Source organism: Epargyreus clarus, unplaced genomic scaffold, assembly GCF_041222505.1.
Source record: "Epargyreus clarus isolate Ecla_fem2 unplaced genomic scaffold, WU_Ecla_fem_2.2 ptg000018l, whole genome shotgun sequence".
NCBI classification, from domain to species: Eukaryota; Metazoa; Arthropoda; class Insecta; order Lepidoptera; family Hesperiidae; genus Epargyreus; species Epargyreus clarus.
In genome coordinates, this window is record NW_027332226.1 from 642304 (window position 1) to 662521 (window position 20218).

A 20218-nucleotide genomic window follows, 5' to 3' on the forward strand; every position below is an offset into this window, starting at 1 on the left:
CAGTGATAGTTATATCCATGATCAAACTTCAATAGGAATGTTAGACCTAGCTGCGGTTGACCATTGGGCATGATGATTGTTGATGAGTGGCAGTTGCATCTAAACTAAGATAGACTGCATGTTTTTTTGCTACTGTATAATATAAATTATTATTATTAAAAAATAATACAGTATTAAGTACAATGCTTGCATTAAAAAATATGATTGCTTTAATTGTATTGTTCATGGGACACTTTTATTACTGAAGGTTGGTGTAGTCATTAAAAACCTGTTTTAATTATTATTACTATTGTTGAACTTGGTGTTATTGTCATTATTCGCGAGTTAAAGCGGAACAGCTACTCATAACTAGATTATTATCACCATTAAACCTGATAGATTTTATTAACATTCGACACAATGACATTATCAAACATCGAATGCGGGCGCCGAAAAGCGCTCCGTAGTTTATAGACACAATAGATAAAGGACGATATCCCAGGCTGCAGGGTGTCCCATGACGTCTTTCACATTCCTCCCACCTCCCCGGGCCGCGTGGGGTGGGGGCCGCCCTGCCCTCTCGCTCAGTCGCGCCGCAGCCACCGCGACGAGCGCACGTCTGCAACCTACGCATATCTCCACACATCACTAAATATGATCGCTTTAAATTATCATGTGATAACAATTGGCTTTACGTATTGACGCGTCTAATGAATGAAACTCTTTACTGAACGTGAAATTTCGATGCAGTAAGGACGAATATATCTTTTCCATTGATTCTCGTGCATTTATATTCAATAACTGATAGATTTCGGTCCAAAATGTGGCAGTTCGAGGATTCAGAGATTTACTCCATCGGGATGATCCATCCCTCGCACAGTCGGCACTCCGGTCTGTCTATGTTGTCTGGGGTGTCACAGTTTTCAGGTAATTTATATTCGTAGATACACTGTTAGCATTCTCGGGTCAAAGTTTACGTAAGTTCATTAAAGTTTTTTTAAGTTTCAGTTTTGTTTGTCTTTTCACCTTTGTCACTTCTCCTTACTCGTTTTGCACTAACTTTGGATTGCATCTTTTAGAACTATAGAATTTTACGAAACTATTTCACTATTTCACTTTCATTGTTACTTAATGCATATTTTAGACAACTTTATTATTGTTGCATCCAGTTGCTTATTCTATCTATTCATCAATTAGTCAATATTACCGGATTATTCTCATAAATATTCAGTAGTAATGGGCACGCGTAATATCCCATTTGTAACACAATAATCAAATGTAACGACGCTTGACGATTTATAACACTGATTTATATACTCTACGATACATTGTACAGCTTATAAAGGGGAATTCGTTTCAGCTGAAAAATGTTATTGTTGCGTGGAAATAAAAAGAAAGTTCGCATTTGTGTATAACTGCTGTGGATATATCATGACCGTTCGAACGGAAATGTTAACGTGATTTATACTGCGGGGATTAAGTGTTGATCTCTGCAGATGTTTTTTTGTTATTGCTACTTTTTAAAATTTTGACTTTTAATGTAAATGAAAAATAAGTGGATAAAAATGGACAGACGAGATATTTGGCGGTGAACATATATATTGTTTGTTCAAATAAATTATAAATTTTTATTTTACTAATTAATTGCGGTAGGTACCTACTTTTGATCATTTTTGCATGCAAGAAATTAAAACATCACATTAGATACGGAAAGTTGCAAGCGTCGCCTAAGGATAATTTCGACTCGAGAGTCAACGCCAAATTTCTGTCTTTAAATAAGATATATGCATCCAGCTCAGATAAATAAAAATAATTTATCTGAGTCATCCAGTCAAACAAATCTTAAACTTCGAAAATATCAGAAAATTTACTTTTAAGCCAAAGCTAAAGGCAATCAAAGTTATATTGCTATGCTAACCTTCGACTGTATTAGAAGTTTTACTTTTATTTGCATTATCTCTGTATGCCTTTACTAGCCCGTTACATTCCAACTACAAAATCGACGAATATTTACCGCATAGGAATTTTCGATAAAGAACAAATTATGAACATTCATATGAAAATTGTGCACAAAGTTTCTTTGACCTATAAACACAAGGGAATATGCGACACATAAAATGTTGAAATGTTGAAAGCGGGCGAAATAAATTTTTAAAATAAATTTACAAAAATCTCTCTTCAAATGCTTGAATAAAATATTAAGCATCTTATAATTGCCGAGAGCGTTTTTCTCGAGTGTGAATTTTTGAATCTGAGAATAATGAAAAAGTGAAGTATTTTAGTTACAATAATGGAAGTAGCTAAGTGGAATGCGATATTTAATGTTAAAGTGGTTACTGCCGTCAATGGTCGTGTTACTCACCCATGATACGGGTCTGGCCTACCTTAACACGATCGAGAACGATAAGTCACGTAAACGTAACAAAAGTAGTGGTACTGTCATGAAGTGGTGGTGATGCCATCGCTTTTAACTGTAAAAAGTACCTTTTACCTTTTATTACCAGATAGTCAAAAACACGTATAAAAGGAAAAGCACTCGAGTATCGGTTCTATCGCTTTTGTATTGATTCGTCTTCATAAACAATTTAATTGACGTATAACAACGAAGAGAACAAAGGCAATTTTTCATTGGCAAATTGGATTTTCCATTTTCGACTTTCATTTCCTGTATCCCGGAAAGGGCGTCGGATTTTATTTCAATGCTCCTAGTACGTTCATCATTTGAAGTAAGCATTTTTTAGAAGTAGGAAACATATTTGTAGTCCACCTGATATAAGTGGCTACTACTGTCCATGTACATGCGATTAAATCCCTGCCTAAGGCTGACCACAAATGCGACTCCGCTACCCCTGAGGACTAAGTTGAAACACTATGTCTTCTTTACCCGTTTAAAGCGGAGCGGCGCTTGACGCGGCTGTTCCGAGATGGTCACAAAAGGTTCTACCACCTTCAATTTAAATATGATATGATATTTGTAAAAGCTTGGATCATATTGTTTACAATTTAATTTGTGAAATATTTATACCTATGCGTATGTTAAAACTTTCTTCTCATAAGAAGGGAGGAGAATTATGTTTTTGTTTGCTTTTTTGTACCTATACCCAAGCCTCCAGTTGGAACCGATTCAAAAAGGTCGCCGTCCATTAGACAGCGCCCTGACCTTGCTGCTACTTCTTGTTTCGTTTCTACATTGACAGTTATTAATGAGATTGCTGGTTTCACTTCTAAAACATGGACGGAGATCAAATATTTTTTAGATACCGCCCAAGGATAGGTAATCTGTGGTTCCTCATAGAAATTTAGTTGAAAGTGATAGAACCCTTTCTGGTTCGACTCCGGCGGCACCATCGCCACCCATATTTCTGCCTATTAACAGTAGTGTTAATCAATACTGTGTTCTGGTTTGAAGGGTGTGGTAAGGGAGACATACTTTTCCGAGGCGTTCCAGCTTAGTCCTCAGGGGTAGCGACGCATTCGTGGCCGACCCCACGTCATAATGACTAATCCTACCTGGGGTTGATTACAGATAGTCATGTGTGGCAGTAGCCACTTATCATCAGATGGAAAGCATGCTCGTTTGCTACTCCTATATTATTAAAAAAATAGACCCATTAAAACATGGTAAAGATTGGGAGTGAACCTTTTGTGGTTTGGTTGTGGAGGCACGATATCTATTTATTTCTGCCTTTTAACTATAGTGTTAGGTGTTGCTGCGTTTGATTTGAAGGGTGTGGTAAGGCTGAGGCAATGGTGTAAGAAGTGGTTTGACGGGCGTGGTAAACCTGAGCCACTGGTGGAATTGAGGTCGCACAGGAGCAGGTTTCTCAGGAGATCTCTAAATATAGTATAAGCGATTCAAACCAACAATGTTTATAAATTTAACGCGTCACATAAAAACTTAAGACCTAAATAATCCACGCAACTTGATAATAAAAGCGTGTTAAAAATAGTATATTGCATTGCATAGTAAAACGTAATATTTTTACGGGCAGAGCGGACTGAGGGATTGTAGAATATAATCCCATGCGCTGCGAGGTATTGAATATTCCTCGCCAGGGAAAAATAAATTTCTGGCCGAGTGGTATACAGTCTAATTTTCATTTCTCTGTAAGAGGAAAAGATATAAGGCGCTTGTAGATATAACTAATAAATAACATTATATACAACTGTTTTTAGTATCTGAAAAAATAATAAAATTGTAAACGGGTATGAAATTGTTTTATCAGTTCCAATAATTTAAGTTATTTATGTAATTTGCTAATTAATAGAATATTTTTCAATTCGACGAAAAGGTCAGCTAAGTCTTACTTTTTGTATAGGTTTGGGTCTTATCAGTTGTCTATATTTTAGATAAATTTGAACTTTGGGCCATATAAAGCGCAATATCAATAAAATATCGTTTAAGTTCTTTCAAGTCCAATTTAAATAAATACTTTTGAAATTTTTTATGTCTTTTTTACTCGGTATTTAGCGGTTCTTTGCTCTAATGAGCTACTTCATACGGTACGAAATATCTGAATGTCTACTTTGTGCAGTAAATTCGACTTACCATTAAATTAAAATATTTATAATGAGGCACATTTGTTTGTTGCTTACATCGCGGAACGAACGCTAATTACCCGCGATTATGTATTTCAGTCGCTATTTGTACATATGTGTGTTCATACCTACTATATACTTAGGTCATATAGCATGTCGACAATCGGATCACGTCTAGAAATTAGTTATGCTGGATAAGGTGGAAGGGAAGAATTTTGTGACCGACCTCTTGCCCAATGGTGTGACCAAATAAGTACACTTACCGCAATCCCCATTGCGAGAGCCTTGAGAAAAGCCAAAAACCATCAGAAGAAGTTTACGCATAAAGTTGTTAATATACAACTACAAATAAAACGTGAAGATGTTAATACATATATATTCGACTATAAAATATACCGTTCATCCATCCATCAGTCGGTCCACTGTCAGACCTTCTCTAACTGCCACCATCAAACCGGTTACCGGTATCTTCTGAATCCAAAGGATCCCAATTATCTTCTACAGTTTCATGGATCACCTGGTTTTTCCTAAGACATTTGGTAATGTTTAAGTCTGGAAATCTCTAATCTTTATTATTATTTTTTGTATCTATTATGTTGCTCACATTTCTAGTAGCAAATTATTTTTACGTAGTATATTAACCTCGTCTGTGGACGTCAGTTAAAACTAAACATTATATTTGAACATTGTTTTTATCCGCAATCACGTTTGAGCATCTCTAAGGAAAACAAAGAGATTAAATGTGGTCTACCATATATTTGAATGTCTTTGAAGGATAACATATTAGTGGCTTCGTCTATAAATTGTGTTAACTTTAATTTACCGCATTCATTCGATAAGAACATTTTATGTCGTGTTCGGAACAAGGCGGCGGCTTGGCGATTTTCCAAAGCGCTATGCAGTTTGAAAATTTTACTTATCTCAGGTGAAACCTCCATGTTAGAATGATAAGAAAATGAGGAATATGTCTCTTTTTGCGTTGATTAAACAGGAATATTAACAGTCAGTGTTTGCAGAATACCGATGTAATTGCGACTTCGTTTTGAATCGTTTTGAATCATTTGATGATTCTTCTCTGATCTGATTTTAAAGGTGGTAGAACCCTTTGTGGTACGACTCCGGTGGCACCACCGCCACACCTATTTCTACCTAATAATAGCAGCGTTAGCGCTGCTGTGTTCCGTTTTGAAGGGTGTGGTAAGGGAGGCGTTCCAGCTTAGTCCTCAGGGCTAGCGGCGCGTCTGTGGTCGACCTCAGTTAGGAATATCTAATCCTATCTGGGGTTGATTACAGATGTCCAGTACAGATGGCAGTAGCCACTTACCATCAGGTAGACTGCATGCTCGTCTGCTACACCTATATTATAAAAAAAAAGTCTTCATTCTCTCTGCTCGCTGCTTCGTTATCGCTAGGATGGTTTTACGAAACTTTCATATTTTCAAATTATTTTCATAAACCATTTCACCATAAAGTATCTCGAGATTTGTTTTTGGGCAGGCATTTTTCGTCGCAATCGAAATTAAAGTCCGAGATTTTAATTTCGATTGCGACGTTCATTCTTAAGTTCTTTGAGTCAAGATTTTTATTTTTAAACTACTTAATACACAGATAGTCTCCTGATACCGATATACCTTTATCAGGAAGTAATATGGTTTATAATAAGTTCTATTATTTAATGTTGTTGTTTTGTATGTTCTTACTTTTCGTGGATTCGGTGGTAAAATTTCCATTCACTTTTCAACTTAAAATAAATTTATAGGCTAATCTGAAAACTTACTTATAGACATCTTACTGAACCCTATTTTGCATATCAGTTGAATAGAACTTGAAGGGTGGAAGGGTGTTTTATTTTGCAACATGGCGGCTTGGCGCTGCTCCAACATGATGCAGTTAGACAATCGGTATTCGCTATCAGTGTGCGCGGCGGGAGCGGAATCTGGGACCATTACAAGCATACGTATTGTAAAGGCCTCATTTAGAACTTAACCTATGCATTCTAAAGGCTGTAGGTATGTATCGAATGCGAAAAGCGAGTTCTTGTAGGTCGATTGTCGGCATCAGTATTGGTATTTGAAATATTAATTGAGTTACGATCGGAGCTGGGAATTCCATCGGAATACCGTGTTGGCGCAATTTGGCTAAATATAACAAGATTATTGCTTACATCTATTCCACTTATAACTTTTTAAAGTGGTTAGGATCGCATGTGTTACGTGCTTATTAAAAATTAACTGTAATTTGGTTGTACAGTGAAAGAAAATAAATCTTCGATTTACTAAAGAGTTCTTTATAATGTTTCTAAAATTGTATGAAGTCCCCTGATCCGGACTGAGATATCGCGGTGTGTTTTTCCTTCAACTTATTTCTAAGACCTAAGTGTTTACACACGTGCTCAGCAGTCTTAAAGTAATGCGTATATGATAATTAATGTATGAATATTCATAACGTATGTTGTAATTAATAACCCGCAACAACCAAGTTAATTAGCAAACGCATAAAATGCCTGAATGTTCTTTGACCTAAAACTTAAGCGTTTCATTCATTCTTTGAATAAAAGTTGCATCTTAGTATACATATTCTACTGCACGAGCAAGAAAATGAGACCGTGGTTTAAATGTAGATCGTTCTTATGTTCCATAGAGCTTGAAGCGCTTAAGATTGTGTTCCCCGGGCTTAATGTCCGCCTGCATCTTTGAGCCTCTAACAATGCGAATGTGTCGCTTTGTTTCAAGCAGACTTGCCCGCAAATAATGATAGTCTCAGATTGCAGCTCGTCTCAAGTAAGATGAATTTTGAGATGCAAGAATGGTAGAGCTTTGGAAAAGTGAATTGCGGGAATGTTAAGAGCTTAAGAATTCTTTTTTTTAATGTGATGCTGTGATAGAAGTATTTTATACAAATGTTGTATTACATCTAGTCTAAGACATGATTCTAAATTCACATTTTGGGTCACAAAAGCAACAAAAACCCCGATTGCGATTTTTTTTTGAAGAAATTTAAATATCCACGACTGTTCAAAGTGTAGCTACACTGCCAAGAACTTGAAGGATGTCTCAGTAATAATGATATAATTTTCACCATTATTAGTAATATAAGAATTATATTTTTATGAACAATTGCTCACATGATCGAGCAAGCGATACGAGCGTGTTATATATGGGTACAATGAGCCGCTACGAGCCTACGAAAACGCTACGCGCTTTATTATGCAGTTGCAACATTTGCAATATGTAATTAAAAATATCCCACAGGTATCTCAAAAATACACGATAGGACGGTTCCTCGGTTTCCTTTGCTGTAAGTAATTAGTTTTCGTTGATTTTTAAATAAGATTTGAAAACTTTTTTTTCCTTTTTATGAAAATATTAGGCAACGTATTTCTAATATTTAAGAAGCGTTTTCTCATCGTTTTTATTAATAAAATTAATGGGTTGTTTGATCTCCATAACATAATTGAAGACGTACATATATATGTACCTTGCAAACTTATGCGTCTATTTTTTTAGTAATTTCAATACGCTTTTGTCTATACAAAAGAAATAGAGGTTTTTAGAATGAAATTTTCAGACTTCTTTTACGTAGTATCATTGAAAAGTAGAAATGTTGTTTTTAATGAGAGACGGGTTTGTTAATAATCGATATGCATTTAGTATTTCTATACTTGTGATCTTGATGCCCTGTGTGAGTATGCGAACGATTCCCTCTTGACATGGATGCCGATCCAAGTGGCGTTTAGCGGGGCTGGTGAACATCGGCGGGGCGGGCGGCCGCAATCGATGCATGTACATCACTTGTTGATCCCGGGAAGTAGGGCGGGCAACTGGGCCGGCGGCGACCCGGCCCGGGGCTACAGGTGCCCTGCGCAAGGGCCCGGGGAGGGGGTGCATTTGCATCCGCGTTCAATGCACCCCGAAATTGATTTTCCGTTCCCCGGACAGGCTGGTTTGTGTTTGTCGCTAAACGTGGAAACGCGGTGGGCTTTTGGATTGGATAATGATTTTGATATCTAATTACCAAATTACAGTTAGTAACGCCCATTTTAATATTTAATCTATACAAATTTTTTTCTACCAAAAATTTAAATTTAACAAGTTCTTGTTGGCAGATATTGTCAAATATCGATTTTTGGTACATAAAATATGGAATAGAATGGGATAGATTAATTGGTAACGGCCGTAACACAGTCCCGTGAAGGCAATAGTTAAGAAGTATGAATGAACGAGGATTCTTGTATAATATTTCGTTACAATATTTGCGCCCTAACCTACTTGTCTAAAACACACAATAAAGATTTATTTAATGCTAGAACAGTAAATTATCTTAGTTAAAAATCAAGTGAATTACTTGTGTGTAGTCATTGTAACTTAAGCGTTTTTATTACTGTTTTTATTCTAGATTTGGTAATTTGATAATACTAAGTACATATGTGCCCCTCAGTCTGTTACGAATATGAAATAAACACAATCAAATATCTTGATCTGTAAGTGTAATGTGGTCACTGCATCTTCATTTCCCTTCGATTTTTTTCATATTAATGCTTTTGCATGTATATGTAATCCTAGATCAAGTGAGATATTGTCGACATATAATTGAGTTGAAAGGTTGAACATTTTCTTCACCCCGACCGTTATCGAAAGCATCAGCTCGCATTAGCGCCCTGAGGGAGGCCCCGAAGTGACTCAGCAGTAAATACACTAATGAACGAAGGGCTGAGTAAGCTGACTTAGTAAAAAAATACCTTATCGTTTTGACGCTCAAAATATAACATTTATTATTTAAAACCGTCAATACCATAAAATTTAAAAGAAGAAATATGATTATCTCACGAATACCTAATGTTATTTCTATTTTTCTAAAATCGTCGGACAAGCAAATTAATTTATAAACTTCAGGATACTAAGTGAAATTTCGCAGTCTTACACACAGATACGTCATGTCAAAGGTTAAAATAATAATATATGGTTTGTTACGACAACAGGAATACATTTAGCATGAACGACCAAATAAAACTAATGCTTGCGCTAAGAGAACGCATTGTTATTATACTGTGTAGGTAGTCCAAATAAAAAATAACGAAAATATGAAATTTCGTGTACATATGTCCGCTATACCCAGAAGCTCTACCAGACAATGCCGGATCTAGGGTTTTTATTCCCTATAAAGAGATGAACATATACACACATCCCTTTTTTTTTTTTTTTTGTTGACGTGGGGGAAACCTTCAAAAGGTACCCGATGCCTTGGGAGCGACACAGGGTTATGTGGGACTCCCACCGCACCAAAACCCCCCCGGTGGCCGTCCTCAGCGCTGCGTAGAGGACTCCGGGATCTCCAAAGGAACGCAACCGGAGTCCTCTTAGCGCATTGCCCCGTCGGGCTCCGCCCAGGTGAGCTTATCGCTCACCGCACCGTCTGGTGCATACGACGGTATGCGACCACACATACCGCCGTCCTTCCCGGGGCCGTTGGCTGGGTGGTTCGAGCATACACACATCCCTATAAACCCATGACAAATTAAAATGAAATGAAATAAAAACTCGCAACCGCACTTTTAGGACCCGCTAAAATTTAAAAAATACAATTTTTAGTCTTTATTTTGATAAATCCTACCATCATCTAGGTCAAGCCTCTGTAAGGATAACTCTGGATACCTAATCACAAAATAGGACTACAAATTGAAACGTGCTAACAGTGCAAACTTTCAGTTACACACTAGTAACGAGTTATTAGTGTTTGTTGCCAAAATCCGTTGTTTGCAAACAAGTAATCTAAATTTATGAAAAGGGTAGTCAGCTCCGGGCTCACAGATAAACCTTAGATTCTCTAAACTGGTTACGCTCGGTAAATTCGTAATTACGTCGCCAACTGACTGAAAGGCTTTGGCAAATATTTGCTCCTGAAATTGATTTCTGATTCAGTATTTACAGAAACGGGGATTGCTTTGGGTCCTCGGACTTTAGGATGTTAATGAGGATTTGAGAGGTGTAGATAACATTAAAGTTATTTGTATAAAACCAGCCAGTATTCTTAATTACTTGTTAATACATTTAACTATTAAGTTACATTACATATTTACATACAAAAAACTTTTTTGTATTGCATTAACAATAGATACCGGAGGATGTCGAGCTGTGGAGAAACAATATTCAGCCTAGAAAGAGAAATCGTGAGTGTTGGGAGACATTTTATAACTGCAACCCACTAAGAGCCACGAAGCAATTTTTTGAATGAAATTCAAATAATGTTAGTAATATTTAATTATATAAAAATGATCTCCAAATATGTATTTCGATAAATTGTACTAATATTTATCCTAAATCAGGGACAACCTCAATTTTCTTAAGGAAAACATAGAAGAATTTTAGTATGGATTTATGTCAGAGTGTAGAAAGAAAAGAGTTAGAGCATCAAAGTTACATAATTTCTTCTAACCACCAAGTAAGTCTAGTTTCTTGCTACTACGTTATAGTTACATAGAAATGGAGCTTCAGACTTGTGGATGGATGGTTTTTAGCGAATTACGGCCGGTCGGACTGACAGGATGACTTGCTCGCGTGCGGCACGGCACGTAGCACTTGGATTGAGTTGGAGATGCTATCGCTGCTTATACGCCCCGGAGGTGCAGTTTTAATGTTTTATTCTTTAAAAAAGATGGTTCAAATGATTACATAGCGCTTATTATATACCAGAGCGCGGCCTAATTTTCGTGAGAAGTGCCGCGTATGAATTGTGCTCCTTATTATGTACCTATACTAAATTTTAGATACAGGTCTGTGCTTAAATTCACATTCCTATATTGATTAAATTTAATATGAATGTGAATTTAAGAAGTTCTTCTTTGTCGACGTCTTTCTTTTCAAAATCTTGTATTCAATTAGTATCTGGAAAGAAAGTTGCATAAAATTTAGGAACCCTTATTAGAATTTCCTTTTGTTTTCTTGCAAATTTAGGTGTATTGTGTTATTTTCTTTTGGCAACCATCTGCGCCAACCCTTGGTAAGTATTACACAACTAAGCGAAGTTGAAATTGTAGCTGTTTCTATCGTCGATTTTAGACTATAGCTATTTCGGTAGCTAAAGGCATATTTCAGTAGAAAATATGTAATGAAAATCTAATTCTAAGAATATCCAGGGAATATGAAAAAAATATTAAGGTAACGTCAAAGAGGTCAAAGACAGGAAAGCCTTTCAATTTTAAGTTAAAGACAATATTGTTTAGTCGTTTCCGAAATGCGCCCTTACCGTTGTATCGACATACAATAAATCAATAAATAGGGGCTTTTTGCATTTTGCGAAATCACTGTGATCTTCTACTATGTCTAATGCTACGACACACTTCAATATTAATTGTAATTCGTACAGAGTTACAGACTATATCACTAGATATCCAGATATTGTTAAGTATTTCACAGTTTCCAGGTGTTGTGTAGGATTAAAGTAATCCGGTTTAAAACGTTATGGGTTAATCTAATTACCACGTAGAGTTCGTGCAACGTTTACATGAATTCTACGTAACGTACAATCATTATCATTTTGAAAACCACCCTTAACTGGTATTTGTCATCGTCGCTTATGGATATTTGCGACATGAAATAAGTAGCCAATATAAATACTAAATTTGTTCATTTCTGAAATGGCCAAAAAATTTACTTTATAATATAAATTAGTAATTAACGGAAACCGCTTTAAAAACCACTATTCATATAAACAACAGCTCGCATGATTTATGCAATAGCGTGTGTGCATAAATTATACCAAATTAGTTCAAGGTTTGCAATTAATATGAAAACCACGATAGGTTAATACCCAAATTGCTTTGTTTGGCACCAATAAATGTATTGTGGAATATTTTTTTGGAGAACTTTTTCGAATATGTTTGTTTGACATACTTTTTACATTTTGAGTTTTTGACGTATATACTTAATAAAAGTATTCAACATAAATTCATTTGTGAGTTCTATATAGGGTATATCAAGAAATCTAATCATATAAATAATCATAAATATTATGGCGCAGGCTTTCGAAATACCCTGTGTTTAACGAAAACCTATTTATATGATCAAAAGCCAGTGTATAATAAAATGCTTGAATTGGTTATTTTGATAATGTTCTAGGTAAATTATTGTTCTTGCCATTTGACAAAATTATGACAGGACTATCGAATTCTATTATGAATGTGGTCGGTATTTGCTTAAATGTCGGATTTTGCGACATACCTGCGACATACATGTATAATATTAAAGTAATAGTATACAGTAGGTACTTGTAAGGGAACCTATGGGTCAAGGCTGAACCGTAACCAAGCAACAAAGTAGCAACAAACTGCTATTGTTGTCGTAATTACTGTAAATGATGGAAAAACTGTTTTCTTTGGAAATACTTTCTCTTTTCTGTATAAAAGTATTTTTTTCTATGTACTCAATAAAACCTGAAAAGATTTAATTTCAATTTAATATTGTACTCATATTGTAGTGTAATATTTTGTAAAGAGAATGTATAATTAAATTATATAAAGTACTGCTTCTTTAGTACCATTTTCACCATGAAACGGAATATTAATTGGAGTACGGACAGTAATTATGAGCTTTTGAAAAGCACACAATGAATAAAAACCTTGAAATTAAAGTCCGTAGTTCCCTGGCTGGCGGCAACAAAAGCTTTTTTCAAAAGCAACTGTATGGTTATGGCTTTCATGAACTAAAACAAAGAATGTTGAGTTTTCTTGTTTTGGTTTACAGTAATTTTACATAGATTTTAAAAATGTAAAATTATATAACGTATGGGTTTTATTAATAACATACTACTACTTCTTTGCTCAGTTGTATTTATTCCTAGTCCGTGTGGTTCCGGGACCAGAATATGGCTACGGTATCCCCTGCCTGTCGTAAAAGGCGACTAAAAGAGGGCTTCCAGGGTTGCGGGCGACAAGAGTGGAAGCTCGAACCCCCCGGCCAGCGATCCTAGGAAAGACGGCGGTATATGTGGTCGCATACCGTCGTGCACACTAAACAGTGTGGCCCCGTCGGCTAAGATGACTCTGGTTGCGTTCCTTTGGAGATCCCGGAGTCCTCTACGCAGCGCCGAGAACGGCACCGGGTATCATTTGAAGTTTCCCCCTCGTTAAGAAAAAAAGAGATATATATCCAAGATGTAGCTTTTATCCCTGTCCTATGCCTATCCGATAAAATACCTAACCTATTGTTTCCACCGTACCACCAAAATCGTCGTTTCTCAGTTTGTTAGCTTAGGGTACCCCTATTGAGCGTTGTATTTTACTTATTAATGAGTGTAACATGGGTTTTCGCTTGCAAACCAATTTAATTATTCACTTAGAAAATAGTGTGTTTAAACTGTAATATCATGGCGTCTGCATTGGATACTTGCTTAACGTCGGCTTCATTTTCGATTTTCGTTTAGAAATTATCCTATAATTTTCCTTACTTTTGAATAAAAGAGCTTTTTAATGAAAATAAGGTTTATCTGATAAAAATGATATTTAGGACAAGAGAGACAAATCTTACAAAATTGTTTTATATTTATGTTATATAATTTAAGTTATAATATGGTTTTCTGCCACTAGAAATATTGGATCTCTGTAATCTGACAAATAAATGAATTGAATTGCATTTAAACCAGTAAGGTTTTTAAAATAAGTATTTTTTTTAATAACTTATATTTTTTAAATAATACTGAAGGTGGTAGAACCCATTGTGGTTGTGGACTCCGGAGGCACCACCACCACACCTATTTCTGCCTCAACAGCAATGTTAAGCACTGCTGTGTTCTGGTTTGAAGGGTGTGGTGGATACTTTTCCGAGACGTTCCACTTAGTCCTCAGGAATAGCGGCGCATCTGTGGCCGACCTCTGGTAGGAATATCTTATCGTATCTGGGGTTGATTACAAATGTACAAGGGCGGCAGCACTTACCAGCAGGTGGATTGCATGCTCGTCTGCTACTTCTATAATATAAAAAATAACCAGTTGTACTTATTCCTGGTTGTTTGTCCCAGGTATATCAACATTGTCGGGGTGCGCGTCCCCGGAGCAGCTGGAGCGGCTGCCGGAGCTGCCCGCGGCGGAGGAGCGTCGGCTGCGGCGCGCGGCGCTCGTGCTGCAGCAGCGGCTCGTGCTGCGCCAGTGGCTCGCCACGCACCGCCTGCAACACGCCTATGGAAAGTACGTCATATATCTTCACTTTCATCGCTACAATTCGTTCTAATACTTGCAATTGTCCTTAAATAGTGCAATTTTAGAGGGCTTTCGGATCATAAGTATATGACGATTCTCCTTAAATCTAGTCTTCTACTCTCTGCTGTATGTCATATACACCCGCATCCCTCAAATGCTTGTTCCCATATAGAAGTGTTTCTTGAAGATATTTAAATGGAATTGACGAATGAGACTTTCTTTTGAGGTATTCCTATAACATTGGGCTCTTTAAGAACTGCATAAATAACTCTACTTCAAAGTCGGCGATGAATTTGCGACTCTTATGTTTTAAGAGCACTTTCTATCAGATGACCCGCTTTGTTTCGTTAGATTTCATTCTAAACGAAACAGTTCAAAATGTCTATCTTTAACTCACTACTAAGTATGCGTTCACGTCAAGGGAAAATTAGCAGACTTCGCACACGGTTGATAATATTAATATCTCGTAGGAACGTCGATTACCTCACGGTGTTATCCTCCGCCGTTATAGTAAGTGACAATTAATTTGAAACAAACTCAACCCGGGATGGACTTTTTAATTAACATCTATATACAGATTAAAAACGTTCAGTTGTATTAAAATAAATCCGTACCAATAACAAGAATATGTTAAGTTCAACAGATGCGCTCTGCATTAACTCTACAGTGTATGCAGCATCTCAATAGCAGGTTGATGAGACGGCCAATATAACTTTTAATTATATGATCATATAAGTTTTTTTTAAAGATTTCTCAGGTTTCCTCCTTTACCGTTTAAACAAGTATTAATTAATTTCTAATAAGCTCGTTACTTTGTAAAATCAGAGGTACGTGCGTGGGATTTGAACCTCGGACACCTCGATTAAGAGGCTCAGTTTCTTAACCACTAAGCTATCACTGCGTTTACCGTATAAGTTATTGCTTATAAATAACGTTATAAAACTTCATGATGTTTTATTTGGCGCCCAACGTGGGACATACATTAAATGCGCTGATCACTTGAAATATTGCATTATTTATGTTCTTATAAGTTCGATACCATTACACTTTCGTTTTTATTTGTAAATAATTACCACCGCATTATCATGATACAAAAGTTTTCCCTTTATAACTAAAGCTCGCTCCAAACTTGCTTATTTGATCAGCTTACGGTGGAAACAAATTTGATAGGAAAATTAATTAAGCTCTAACTTGTAGCTTCGGCTTACTGAACAATGTAGGCCAGCTTGTTACGATCACTAATATATGCGAATACATTATATAGGAGCTTATCTAAAGGCTTTCGTGCGATTTTGTAAAACTCTGCTCGTTAGTAGTCAAATCTATGGGCAAAATGTTTTAGTCAAGTATTTTAGTTTTTTATCTGTGTATCTGTAGTGGATCAGTTTTACTATTTACCATGTTTGTCTTTGGATTTTGTAGCACATTAAAATATAGTTATATTTTATTATGATACCTAACATTGACATTTTTTAAATAATGTTGGTTACCTGAGATGACTAAGGATATGAAAAAGTCAATCTATCCTTGGTAAAAATCTTAATGTAAAGCTTTTTTTTTAATCCAATGAAAAAAACCGTAAATAAAATAATACTTATCAAATATTTCTTCTGCAATTCATGTCTTAACACTCTGTATGTTATAAAAGTATATTGTTGGAAAACAATCATTATAACAAAAATCTCTAACAAAGAAACACTTTTATTTCCATTACGCTACAATATGGCAGTACCGAAGCAGGTGTTGGAAAATAATCCCTTATTCACGATGGAATCGTTTGGGAGTCGTTGAAAATTTCACGCCGCTGAAAACAATCTGAGTTTTAATCGCACTGGCGGAGTAGGGATAGGGATGGCGGTTCTTTCCGAAAAATATCGATTCCTAAATCTATTCGAATCGAGGTGTAATAGATGGATTCACAAAAAAATCGAGGCACAAAGAATTGATTCTCCAAAAAACGATCTTCAATTCTTTTCAGCCAAGAAGGGCAAAGATAGCGAAGAAAAATGTCATCGGAACCAAACAAGCACTAAAATACGTATCTGTCGGCCAAAAAATGTCTATAACACAATCAACCGACTTCGAAAAAATCGACTTTCGATTTTTCAGGATGAAAGATCGATTCACTGAATCGATCCATTACTGGAGATCTATCAAAATGATGGATGTTTTCGTCCCAAAAGATCGATTTTTCGATTAATCGATCTCAGATCGCACATTCCTACGGAGTAATCGTGTTCATATTTATTCAGACGCGACTACTACGAGTACCTCTGATTTTATAACACTTACTGGAAAAGTTATTCGCTTCTACCTCTCGTAAATGAATTCTATTTGGTTTTATTTAGATTTTGTAGTGAAATTTATTTTGAAACTTGTTAATGTGAAGAAAGGTGAATTTATTTATCAGTCAACAATCTTGTCTATTTCAACAATTATGTCATGTCAAAAAATGTTGACGCTCTGTGTTCTTTGTGGATTGTAACTGATTGCTGTTGAAAGTTAGATGAGTGACTGCTAGTGGCTTAATCTTATGCGCCCTTCCGCGCTTAGAAGGGCATATCACACCGTTTGTTCAATCATTGCATAGCAAACGTCGTCAGTCGTTAATCCTTGTCAAATGCTTCATGGGGGGTGCAAAAACATCCCATATGGGTCGGCCACCAACGTTTGTTTCTCTACCTTCCCAAGCTTTCCCAAGTAAAGAGAGATCTGAGAGAGAGAAAGTCAAAGCTATGAAAGGAATAAAAAAAACTCGCAATAAATTAAATAGTACATTACCTTATTAAAGTATGTGATTAGTTTCTTATTAACTTATTAAGCTATCCTCCTGCAATAACACATAGAGATATGTATTCACCTTTTCGGCATTCATTTCAAATTTAAAGACGCCGGATCTTTCCAATATTATTTGTGACATTTGATAACGGATACCGGTATTGTGATCCGAATATTTCATCTCTTGAGTATTTGCCCTGAACTCTTCCGTTTAAATTCAAATGAAGAAAGTTTTATAACGTGGAAAACTAGAAATGGATTTTTCAACGTTTGAATCTCGCCGTTTTGTTGTGAGTAAAAAGTCTACAAAACAACCAGCGCTTGACGTAGAATCATATTAAAAGTAACGGATAAGTTAAATTTCACTTTGTGCGGATAGAATTTCTCGCGGGTCACCTTCTGCACCATCCCATGCCTATTTCTGATGTATATTATGTACTTTGTTATTTAGTATTTACTAATAGCTTTTACATAAACCAAAAGGATTTCCAGTGTTCTTAATATTTAGTTGTCGTTGCCGCTCAAGAAGGATTGTCTAATCCTGAAGACTAAGTTGCAATGCCTCAACTATTTGTTTTTTCTCTTTTAAACCAGAACATATCGGGTATACTGCTAAAACAGAAATAAGTGTGGCGATGTGCCATGCACCACGGTCGAACTAGTTGGAGCTCTACATTTTTTTTTAAATGAAATTGCTTTCATAAAATGTTTTTTTTACTGTCTTATTTGTCCAACATGTCTGCGTATATTTCGTTTTTCGTTTTCATCTACTGTAAATGTGAACAATGGCAATACTTCGCATGAAAACAAATATCGCAGCGTGTACTGGTACCGAAAACAAAGCGACCACAACTCCATTCGTCGCTGCCATATTTGGTTTTGTCAAAAATTGTTTTTGAGCGTGACGGTCGAAGGTTTTCGGTCGACATTTTTCCATTCGGGTCAAACCCATTAGCAATTGCGTGGTTCGACCACAGACCACACATTATGTATATTTTGAAGTGACCATTTTCTACAATTCCGCCTGATTGCCTTTGGGGAAGGGCCACACAATCCACACATATTCCACTTCACATTTCTATTTTATTCCTGTGTCCCAGATGCCATAAATATTTTTATGCATAAATAATACACATAAAAGCAAATAATATGAAGCAGAATCGTTGTGTAGATTTTTTCAGCCATTACCGAGATTAGCTCGTGCAGGCACGATGAATTTGAAATCACAAAGACATAACAAAAACACAAATAGTCATTTGTTACATTTGTTTGTATTAACGGAATAGTGTCATCGTAAACCTTCCTTAAAACTCAAAGGTCACTCAATGAAACTGGCTGTTAAAGACTCTATAAAAGATCTTAGCTCACTTTAATCTTAACCTCAGCAATATAAAACAACAAAACGGAAGTGATAGAACAAAGGCACTCTATGTAGAGTTCTTTTAATAACCTTCTTCCACGTATGTTATATTATACTACTCGTACGTTCTATGTATCATATGTATGTAATATGTATACGTAAGAAAGTGTAATCAACTCTTAAGAATATTGTTAAAGAAGCTTCTGAGAATTGTCACTTTGGTTAATTAATTTAGCTTTATCTTTCCATCGGCCCTTAAATGATGTAGTTGCCCAAAAGTAAACTCTCAGAATAAGAAGAGTCAAGACTGTTGTCCACCACGCTGACCAAACATGTTAATAGTGAAATTGATAAAAGTTACGAAAACATGAAGTTACCGTGATTTTTATCTTTTAATATATTAAACACGGAGCAAAAGATTAAAGCAATTATTTTTTATAATATGTATCCGAAATATTTCGGGGTCACATACTTCGAAAAGAGGTTTCTGCTGTAGAATCAAAACTGGATCTGTTCTGGAAGCCCAAATTTCTTACGACTTCTAAAATACCACTCGTTGGCTCTTCAACTATTTAGCTTTATGGATGACAACCGAGTTCTTCGCATATTGCCAGAAGAAGGTACAACGATAAAACTTGCAAAGCAAATACCCTAGCAAAAGGATTTCATAATCAGTACAAAATTTCAAAATGAGTTTACTACAATGAGTTTGCCTCAGTAAAATTCTCGAGCCGAGGTAAATAAGCCACGGCAAGATGCACGCCACTAACAAAGGCTTTTGTGTATCTATTAATAACTGCCGCCTATTTATTGTAGGCAGGTGAACTGGGTCGATGGGCCACGAAATTTGCTATGTATAGATGATTGACGAAAGGCCGTTTTCATATAGGTCATCGGAGAATTTCGCTCGGTGTAACAAAGGTATACTATAATTGTTGGTATTATATCTAGGTTGTAATCTATTAAGCATTAATGGGTTGTCTTTGAAGAACTTATAGGATAATAACACGATTCTCTTCCAAAATACTCGTAGCTGTCTTTTTTAAAACTTAATTTTTAGACACCTGTCCTACCGTCTGGCTGTATTTGTTAATCTCAAGGAATGAAGCTTGTATTGTCGCGGAAACTTCGTGCTAAAATTATTTCTGGACAGGAACATAAAGTATTTAGAAGCGGTATTTAGTATAGATTTAGAAAAATCAGAGGTGTCTGGGATTTGAACCTCGGACCCCTTAATCGAGAGGCCGAGTTTCTTAACCAGTGGGCTATCACTTTCTTTTTAGTTGAATTCCAATTTAAGTAGCTCTAAAGACTTAAAATGGGCTATCTAACGCAGATCCATACTAAATCAGCATCTGAGATTAGTAGGCCAT

At 36.1% G+C, this 20218-nt stretch overlaps 1 protein-coding gene across 1 annotated transcript in view; it reads left to right on the plus strand.

Annotated features, from left to right (window-relative positions):
* The window catches only part of LOC140749843 (apoptosis-resistant E3 ubiquitin protein ligase 1), a 42122-nt gene that overhangs the window by 1277 nt on the left and 20627 nt on the right, over positions 1-20218 (plus strand). Inside the window, exon 2 of the mRNA XM_073083055.1 lies at positions 14530-14695. Within this exon, the coding sequence (XP_072939156.1) occupies positions 14530-14695 (166 nt within the window). The remainder of the gene's footprint in view (positions 1-14529; positions 14696-20218) is intronic.